At 40.6% G+C, this 10,512-nt stretch overlaps 1 protein-coding gene across 4 annotated transcripts in view; it reads left to right on the top strand.

Annotated features, from left to right (window-relative positions):
* Positions 1-10,512, top strand: part of zfhx4 (zinc finger homeobox 4) — an 89,362-nt gene that overhangs the window by 63,755 nt on the left and 15,095 nt on the right. For all 4 annotated transcript variants that reach the window (XM_014008471.1, XM_014008469.1, XM_014008472.1 and 1 more), the window contains exon 7: positions 5,913-6,011. In XM_014008471.1, the coding sequence (XP_013863925.1) occupies positions 5,913-6,011 (99 nt within the window). The remainder of the gene's footprint in view (positions 1-5,912; positions 6,012-10,512) is intronic.

Here is a 10,512-nt window from a genome sequence, read left to right as displayed (position 1 = left end):
GTCGCTGTCTGGTCCGACTCCCTTTCCTCCTGTTTTTCCCTCCCTCCGTCTCCAGGTCTGGACCTGACGGGGTCACGTTGCTGGGCTTGTGTGATATTTCTACTTTGTGTGCGACTGTGAACACGTGTGTGTTGCTGTTGTGCAGCCTGCCACATCAACCATATGTTCATAATCAGGGGCTGGATAAATATTGGACAGAGGAATCACGAAAAACCGGGGGGAAGGGGGGGTGGGGGGTGGAGCAAACCGAGAAAAGAGAAAGAGCTGAGAGGAGATGAAACAGAGGAGAGGAATCTTCTTTTAAAATTATTCTTAAATCCCTCGGTAAGCTTGCCATGCCGCCTCCTCAATTCACCTACCCAGCCTGGGGTGATTCAAACAGCCGAAATGCAATATGGCTCTTGTGTAAGATGCAGGTGTGTGTGTGTGCAGTGTGTTCTCACGTGTGTGAGGTGTACATTAGTTGTTTGGCCTATTGTATAAAGCCAGGTGTTTCTGTTTTTTTTTCTTCTTTTTTTTCATATTTAAACCTTTTGAAGCCAAACTTTTGTCCTGTAAAAAACCTTTTGTATTTTCAATTAAAGAATCATTAACACCAGCATACCACCACACACACGCACACACACACACACACACACACCAATGCCCTCAGCACAAAAAAATAAAAACAAAAAAATGAAACCTCCCCCCGTCACAAAACAGCTTTTTCTGTCTGTGCAGCACACATGCAGGCCTCATATCTTAGTCATGTTTATTCATACGCTTTTCTTTTTCTTTTCTTTTTTTTCCAGTTTTATTCCTTAAAAGTAAAATGTGTTTTGTTAGTTGCCTGCGAGACAGCAGAGCGAGCAATTTGAGCTAAAGAAAATACAATCACGTATCCCAGGAAGTTGTAATTGACAACAACAAAGCAAATTTGGAGATGCTGATACAAGCATTTTTCCCCAACACGAAACTCGTTTTTTTCATCTTATTCTGTCAGTTCGACTTATTGACATTCGCACCAAGAGTGGATTAAATGTGACAATTCTATTGTCTAGCTTACAGAGTCGCTCTGAAACAAAAAAATATATATTGCTAGTGTAAGTCCTCATGTGTTTTAAACAATAAATGTCTGAGTTTGTGGGTGGAGGTTCAGCGTGAGGATGGAAACACATGTGTTTGCTCGCCCTGGCGTGTTTACACGTTAGCATGTGAGCTTGTGGACTTTTGTGCATGAAACACGGTGAAAGCCGCGTGGGAGTAAACGTCTGTTAGCGCACAAAGGGTTTCATGTGTAGGTGTGTGTGTGTGTGTGCGCGAGTGTGTGTGAGTGAGTTTTTCCCAGGCCCTGTGCAGGAGCTGTAGACCCTCTCCGTTGGGTTGATGTTTAGTATTTTAGACATGCTACATTAACAACATCTGGTTAAGATCTAAATGCTTGTTAAATGCGCTGAAATTCGGGAGAAAGGTACAGGGGGAACAAGGGGAAAAGGAAGGGGGATACAGAGGGGAGAATAGGGTAAATAAAGATTTGAGGGTGAGAGAACAAGAGGGGGGGTCAGTAAGTCTGTAAGGTTATTATTGTGGCAGTATTACCACTGGCCCTTGACTGTATGTGTGTGTGTGTGTGTGTGTGTGTGTGTATGGCTGTGACTGTGCGGGACGGTGTAATGTTTCAAAGCTTTCCCCCTTAAAACCTGGAGGCCAAACTAGAGCCACGCGCGCGGCGCAGGAATGTGACATCACAGGGCCCCGGCTTCCCCTTCTCACACACACACACGCACAAATAGTCTCACAGGGGACATGACCAGAGTTGTACGGAGAAATCAGCGTCAACATCAGGCCTAACTTGAGGAGACACGGCAGTCAAGGGTGCTGTGCAAAACATTAAGTCTGCATTACTACCACAGATACATTAGACACAGAGCATCTAGTCTTTATTAATATTTATAGACATATAAAACATTTCTAATATTGTAGTCTGAATCATAAAGAATAGGTTCTCTGTATATTTATTATACTTTTTCCCCCCTCTTGTACTTCCTGTGGTATTTTCCTAGCGAGCAATTACAGCTTCATTTGTTGTTCTGCTTTCATTGCATCTCTGATTTAAGATAAACAAAATGTTGAGGAAGATTTTATTTTATTTTTATTTTTTTTCTCTGTCTTTGCCCTCTTAATGAGCACTATCCTAGCCCCGAGGAAGCAAATTAGAGACGGCTCAGCCCCCGCTAATGAATTCAGCCATTTTGGAGCCTCTGCGTCCAGTTTCCTGGCGTGGCAGGGCTCTGCAGTTGTGTGCTGTAAGACTGAGTCCTCCACCGGGCACATAATGACCCCGCATGGCGGTTATGGGCCCTTAGGGGAAGACGGGAGGGGGAGTGAGTGGTCTCAGAGCAGGTCATTATATAGCTAGAGGGCACACATGGACAGCAGCACACACACACACACATGGAGTGCTGACACGTTTAATACATTCTTCATTGCCTCCATCTCCCATATGTCTTTTGCTTGAATTTTTTTACTTTCAAAATATCTGTTTTATATATTAACATATTGCTATGCATTTATCCAGAAAGAGACAAGTTGTGCTTTTGTTTTAATTTTGAATGTGATTTTTTTTTATTGTTGTCAGTGTTGTAGGTTAGGAAGTTTCAAAAAAATAGATTTACCAAAGGTCTTAATTTAGTAAACTGATGACCAAGATTMATTGTTTAAAAAAAACTACCCGCTACTATGATCAAGAGTCAGTTAATTATTCTTCCTCTTTAACAGTTAAATATAGGCTGCAGTGTAATCGAGCCCAGGGTCTGTGGTTAGCTCAAGCCCACCGGCCGGCTTTAATGTTCCGACTGACCCACATCAAAGGGAGTCCCACCAGGCTGCCAAAATCACACACCCTACACAGCCTGGACCGCTCTCTTTCAGTGTGTGTGTGTGTGTGTGTGTGTGTGTGTGTGTGTGTGCACAGAGGCAGAGGAAGGTGACTGAAAGTTTTCTTCTGTCCTCTGGTACAGATTAAGTTGACAGTTAAGAGTCTCTCTGTTGCTTTAACCACCACCCCCCCCCCCTCACACACACACACACACACACACACAGTCACTGTCCCTCTGACTTGATCAAATACACACATCCACACAAACAAAGTGAAACGTGCACACGCACAGGAGGACCGTGCACTCGCATCAGGGTCAGGCAGAGGGCAGACGCTGAGCTGATGTATGGAGGGAGCTCGTCTGGGAATGTCCTCAGTGCGCGCGCGCGCGCACACACACACACACACACACACACATTAAAGATAAAACTGACTAGAAGGAAAAGGAGTGGAAAAAAATCATTGATGAAGCCCAGATGAGTAGCTTTCCTTTTTTTTTTTTTTGCTCCTCATTCCCTCCATCCTTTATTCTGGTCATTGTCATAATTCTGCTCAGTCTTTCAATCCACAGGTATCCTGCCCCCTAGAGGTGGGCTAAAATGTTTATTTTTATGCATTGTTATGATCTCACACTGACTGCAGTTTTGACACTTTTTTATTTGCTTCTTATCATTGTTGTCATTTAAACCGTTTGATTTCCAGTCCTTTAACAAGAAAAAAAACGTTGATAATTTGTTTTTATCTTTTATGTCACATGCAGTTTGTAGAGTTTTAAATGATTTTTTTAAGTTAAGAAATTATTAAATACTAAAAGGTCACTCATCTTTGTATTTTTTAAATGTAAAAATGGAATATTTAAATATAATTTACTTTGATAATTTGATTTAACTTCCATATGAAAGGCAGTTTGCAGAGACTTGAATGTTTTTTTATGTTAATAAGATACTAAATATTAAAAGTTTACTCAGCTTTACATAAATGTATAAAAAGAAATTGATAAACTATTTTATTAAATAAATGATTATTTGTAATTATTTTTAAAAATGTGCATTTATAAATGTACTTAGTTAAATGATGTCATGTTAAGTGAAAGTTTTGAATGGATAAGTGTTTTATTTCAGTACAGTAGGATACTATATATATTTTATGTACAGTGTATGTGTGCACATGTGGTAGAGTTTAGTACATATGATAGTTAAAACCTTTTCCCTTTTTCACTCTGTTCAAATATGGTGTTTAGTTTGTACCATTTTCTTTTTCTTGGCTCCTGGTAAAAGTCAATTTCAGGGAAGAAAAAAAAGGATACTAGCRATAAGCACTTTCAAACCCTCCACACACCTATTTACACTTTGCAAACACACACATGCACACAATCCCCCACTTCTTTCTTTGTATATGAAGGTGAGGCGAATTAAAATACAAGATGGACGCTGCAGCACCCGCAGTGAAAATTGCAATTTCTGCAGCCTGGCCTCTCCCAGCTGACAGGAGATATTTCATCTCCGTTGTCACCGATGTATTAATAAAACATCAGGAGCAGAGTGCAGTCTCTCTCTTTCTTTCACGCCCAAACACACACACATGCACGCACATATGGACCGTGTCCGCGCATGTGCAAAACGTGCACGGCACACTCGCACTTACGGTGTAAAAAATATATATATATATATATATATATATAGCATTGTCTCTGGATGCAAACAAACAGCAACAATTCCCCTCAACAATCACATCCAGGACCAACATCTGGCATGAAAATTTCATGCTGTATATAATGTCCACTTAATGTGTTGCTGCCTAAAGCAGTGGCGCCAGCTTTTAGTCTGTGAATGTGTGTGTTTGCACTGTAAGATATATGAAAGGGTTAACCGTATCGTGTTTCTTAAAGGGGGGGGGGGGGGTGCTCATCATACAATAGCCAAAGTGATTGTATGCAAATGCAAGCTGACCTCAGTGTACCCTCCACCTGATTTTTGTAAATGTGACTGCATTAGTGTGTGTGTGTTTTGTAAAATCTGGTTATTAAGGTAGTGTAGGATTGATGAGCACAGCTCTTTTAAACACACATGTGCACACAGACACACAKCAGTTTCATTTTCCTTCGGAGGGAGGGGTCTGTGTGAGGGAGACCCCCAACACACACTCTTCACCCTATTTAAAAGACATGGAATTTTTTTATGTTTTTCTCTGTCCATGTGTGTGTGTGTGTGTGGGGGGGGGGGGTGAATACGATACCGTGCTTGTGATTTGATGCCTGTTTGCAAGTGTTTCACTTTGATTTTGGATTGGTGTGTTCTACCCCGGAGATGGAGGAGGGCACTATATATGTGTAGGTGTGTGTGTGTGTGTGTGCGTGCATGCGCGTGTGTGTGTGTGTGCATGCCTGGTTATCTGGCCTCTCTCAGACTGCTCAAAATTCATTACAAAGTGACATCAGCCCAGCTGGAGACAAATGATGGCTGGATGAAAGGGAGCGCTGGGGCTCGGCTGGGATTAGTGTTAGCTTGTGCTGGCGACACATACACACACGCGCGCACACACACACTGTCTCACACACACACACACACACACACACACACACACACACACACACGCTTTAATCCACTGGCAGAACACTGCAGATACACAGAATTATCAAACAAGGGGCTGAACTCTCAGAGATGGGCAGGCTAATCTGCTAATAGTACAGAGCTGCACGTGTGTGTTGATTTGTGTGTGTGCACGTATTTTTATTTTAACTGAGGTGTAGAGAAAAAAAAACACAAAGTACACTGCTATAAGCGCAACCTACGCAATAATCAGACAATTTTATTTTCTCTGTTTTTWTGCTTTCTGTGTGTGCAAATAGTTTAGTATGTTGTTTGAACGTAAAATATACTGTTTAGGGTCAAGKTGACCCTAGTGTTAAAAAATATTGGTGAAAATATCTGCACCTTTTTTCTGTTTGATCATTTCACTTTTTTGTATTGCTTGTTTGGCAGAGACCAAATGCTGTATTTTGAGAGGATCTTRGGTATTAAAATCTTTGTCTTTGTGTACATTTGTTTTTTTTTAGAAGAAACTGCCGAAGATGGCGAGAGACCTCCACGTTCCTCCTCCAGGGCTGCACTCAACCTGAGTGACCGCGACCTTACTGACAGCAAGAGGACTGACCGTAAGTCCACACAGACACACATGCTGTAAACACACCGACACATAAACCACAATGGCCATATAAGCCTCTCCTGTTTTCCAAGTTATCGTTTATCTGCAGCAGATAAGACTCCCAACGTGTGTGTAACATGTGAACGCTGCTCGCTAGCCGTCATGACCCGCTTTAATCGTTTCCATCTGACAGATAGAGGAAAAAACAGAAAGCAAGAACCAGGACAGAGGGGGGCGAAAGAGAGAGGGAAAAGTTGAGTGTTGTGGATATTACGAGGCAGTGTCCAGGCCTAGATTATTTTTTAATCAAATCAGTTTGCGTGCTTGTAATTTGTAAGCGCCTTGCATTAATCTTTTCTCGTTCTTGTGCCCTCTCCGATGACATATTAATTTTTCATAAGCGCTGGATTAGATGGGGGGGTTGTGTATATGTTTTTCTAATATTGCACTGCATCCCTGCAACCCTCAAATTAGTCCCCCCCCCAGCAACCCTCCTGTATTTTTCCATTCTCTCCCATTTTTTTTCTCCTGATTTCAATCCATAACTTAATTGTTGTCCAATATGTGACCCTATCACATGAATTATCTCTAATAGAAAAATAGCACTAGATAGAAAAAAATGGAGACTTTTTTATTTATTTCTACAAATGGAAACATTTTATTGAGAAAGGGGCAGCGATCTATAAAAGATGGTGTTTGTGTTATTTTTAGGGGGAGGTATGGAGCACATAATGCCTCTGCTGTGAGGCTGTGGTCAGGATGGCCACGGCTTTGTTATATTTGATTTGCCCAAATAAGAATTCATCTGGTCTTATGTATGAGATGGAAATCCATGACTGGGAATGAATATTGCATGGGGCTTTTCTACACCTTCTTTTTCTTTCCTCATTGCGTGTGGTTCTCATTTTTTCTCCCTTTACTAATGTCTTTTTTTCTCTTCCTTCTTACCCCCACTCGACACACACACACACACACACACACACACACACACACACCTTCTTATTCTTACTCTCCATCCATCTGAAGCTCCCTCCTCACCTTCTCTTCCTTGAATGCCATACCTAGCTTCATAATGTGAGGCTCAATGAGGCAGAAGGAGAGCTGAGTGAGGCTGGGGCCTATTAGTTTAGCTAGTCATCTATCTTTCAGCTCCGTTTTCCTGACAGCCCCGTCTGACCGACCGGTGGGGAACCACCACTCCAGCATTCGCCGCTGCCTTTTACCCCCAGTGTCATTTAGCATCACTGAACACATGCAAAACAGCGACAGGATGTCCAGGTCCCTCTGTTTTTTGAAAACCATTCATCTTCCCATGTTTGTGTGTGCTGTTTGAGCGCACTGAAGCTTTATTTGCAACAGAACCGTGTGACAGTTTTACTTTTTTGAGTGGCCGCGTGTAGAAATCGTACAATGGGGTATTATGGCCATGCAGAAAAGAAAAACAAATCTTTTATGATTAAAACCTAAGTGTCAGCATTTAAGTGTAAATATTAGTGACAGTAAAAAAAATTCACAAATGAAAACAAAACGTGGTGTTTCATGAGGATGTAAATGCACTGCGCACCTGAACCCAACTGTATTTTTTTCATATTTTATTATACTATTATTGTCATATCTGTCCGTCATAGCTAYACCTTTACTGGGTTAACTACTAGCTAACATAAATTAGCTGAAGCAGCATGAGATGTGCTTTAGAACAGGGGTTCTCAAGCCATTTAGGTCTGGGGACCCCTTACAAGGACAAAAAAAAAAATTCCAGGGACCCCTCATAAACGCCATGCTGTTTTAAAAGATAATTTATTGTCATTTCAACCCCTAAATGCCATGGGAATATATGTTTTTATTAAGTTTATTATTTTTTGTTTAATTGGTTCATTGTTCTTCGTGCATTTTAAAAAATAAAAACCAAATTAACATTTTAGTGAAATATTTTGAGGACCCCCAAAATACCTCTCGCGGACCCCTGGAGGGTCCAGGGACCCCAACCTCTGCTTTAAAACACACAGAATGTTTCTTCAGTCCTTCACAATAAAAGTTTATTTTTTTTGACAAAAGAAGTTTCAAACTGACCGTCAACTTCAAAACCTCGTCTCTACACATCTGACATTCATCCACACAGTTTACATGTTCTTCACTAAAGTGAACACTGCAGCCTAGATCACCACAAAATTATATATTTAGAAGTAACACTTGGTGTATGTACAGAGTTTGAGACTGAAGGACCGAAACGATTCCAGTGAGTTCTGCCGCTGCAGGAGTAAATAAACTGCACCTCAGACTGGTTCAGTTAAAACACTTATGTTATTTTGTTTTAAGTTAAAACAGTAATAATTCACCAATAAGCCTCAGGTATTTTAGTAATACTAAATGTAACAATTACAGTTGGTTCATGTCCTTTAGCTTAAGTCTTGAAATGTGACTTTTTTTTCCCCCAATATTATGGCTTTATGGCAGTAATACTTACACAGAAAACGTAAATTCTTCTTTTTTTCTTTTCCGTTCTGCACGGCCCTAATGCTCCATCATAGAATTGTCGTTGTATCAGGTTGTTGCTTGTAGGAAACACCATATATATATATATATATATATATATGAAATTCCAGGAAATGCAAAGGACGTCCTGTTGTATTGTTGTGTTGTCATTTTGAAGCCTTGTATTTTTTGAAGTAGGCACCTTTGCCCTAAAACCAAATCCCGAACCAGCTTATAAAATTTTGTGTGAGAGTCAGAGTGTGTGTGTGTGTGTCCATATGGAGATCTTCAGTGAAAAAGGATTACAGTGTGGCCAAGTGAGCAGTGTGTTTGTGCACTTCATCTCCAAGACCAAAATTGTTTAAACAAAGAAGGGGAGACAGACATGGAGGGAAATAGACAGAAAAAAAAAAACATCTGAAAAACGGAGGCGGGGCTAGAAAAGACAGAAAGCTGTATATTTTTTTGCTTCATTTACATTGTCTTTTTTAATCCAATGTCACTTTAGATTAATTATAATCCATGCTACATTTTTCATGCAAATGGTTTTGATTTGGATTACTTCCAGATAGCTTTGTGCTGTGTGTGCGTAGATGGCACATGTCGGCACCATAGCTCAGGGGCCCACTTCTTATAAATAACCAACCAAACAAAGGCCCCAGCATAGAAATGAGCCTGTCAGACAGCGTAAGGAAATTAGACATCTCTACCTGCTTTAAATKAGAAAAGGAAATTACTCATTATCCTTGCAGTCAAATGTTATCTATTTTGTTGTGTGCAATTCTGTGCTGTTAGGATAGGGTGCAAATCAAATGCAAACAAAATGACATGCTAAATATTCCATATAAACTTGGCCATGTTTAGAATATTGTTTTTAGCATTTTGCATGTGCATGAAACTTGTAAATTTGCTGAACTTCAGAGCAGTGATGTGCTTCTTTTCTGCCTCTTCGAGATGAGATTAAAATATATTAAAGATATTAGCATGTTTAATTATGAGCCTGCAGCGGTTCTTTTTGGTGCATGTTTGCWTTGTAATGACAGCTTGTTGAATGTCTCCAACAATTTGTCAAATGTGACAAGGCCTTGCTCATATTTATCTCTCATTAGAGGTGGAGATGGAAGCAACAGAAAGCCAAGTCATTAAAAAAGCACAAACTACAGCAGACAGCTGCTGTTTAATTGCCGTTCTTTCCCAATGCCCCCCCCCCCAACCCCTTCCATTTGACCACGTCTGGGCTGTTCTCCATTTAGTTTCTTCCAAGTCTATCTCTTTGTATACTTCCCTCCGGCTAGTTCTGGGCCTGCTGAGTGCTTCAGTGGGAGTTTGAGGTTCAGAGTATGTTGCTGTAATGTTATCAGGTGACCGGAGGTCAGCCTAATGCGTAACCCCAGAGCAGTAGGCCAGTAAATCATGCTGGTCGGCCCTSGCTGGCCCACTTTGGCCAGCTCTCCTTTCTAGATTTACTGCTCCGTAACGMTAGCCAGTCTGCCAGGGATCAGAAAAGCTCAATTGAATACTAAATCCAAGCCACCCAGTCCCGTTTTTGCTGTATGTTTTTGTGTGTTTTTGCTTTCCCATGACATGAACAGATGGGAATAGGATCAACCGTAGAATTGTTCGGCTATTTTTAAGAGAATATAAAAAAAACTGCAGTGAAAAAAACAAAAGAAAACAAATATTCCTTTTCCAAGAAGATGCTTCCTTGATGTTAATGATGTTGATTTTATGTAAATACATAGTTGGAAAGATGTGAAAATCCAATAATATACTTTCTCATGTAAAATATTAATTTGACTGGATCAAATTCTAAAAAATRGTTGTGGTGTTGGTTCTCCAAGCTTTCCTGAGATCAATTTAAAAGCGAAATATAGTAACGCTAAACTATGGGTTCATCACTCTTCTTGTTTTTACTCTTTTTTTTCTGGTTTTTAGTTTGTTGCTTTGGACACGTCTCCATTTGATTGTCCCTTTTACATTAGTACAAGTGTGTGTGTGTGTGTGTGTGTGTGTGTGTGTGTGTGTGTGTGTGTGTGTGT

The sequence above is a fragment of the Austrofundulus limnaeus genome, unplaced genomic scaffold (genome assembly GCF_001266775.1).
Source record: "Austrofundulus limnaeus strain Quisiro unplaced genomic scaffold, Austrofundulus_limnaeus-1.0 Scaffold50, whole genome shotgun sequence".
Lineage (NCBI taxonomy): Eukaryota > Metazoa > Chordata > Actinopteri > Cyprinodontiformes > Rivulidae > Austrofundulus > Austrofundulus limnaeus.
This window is presented reverse-complemented; position numbering and strand designations above follow the sequence as displayed.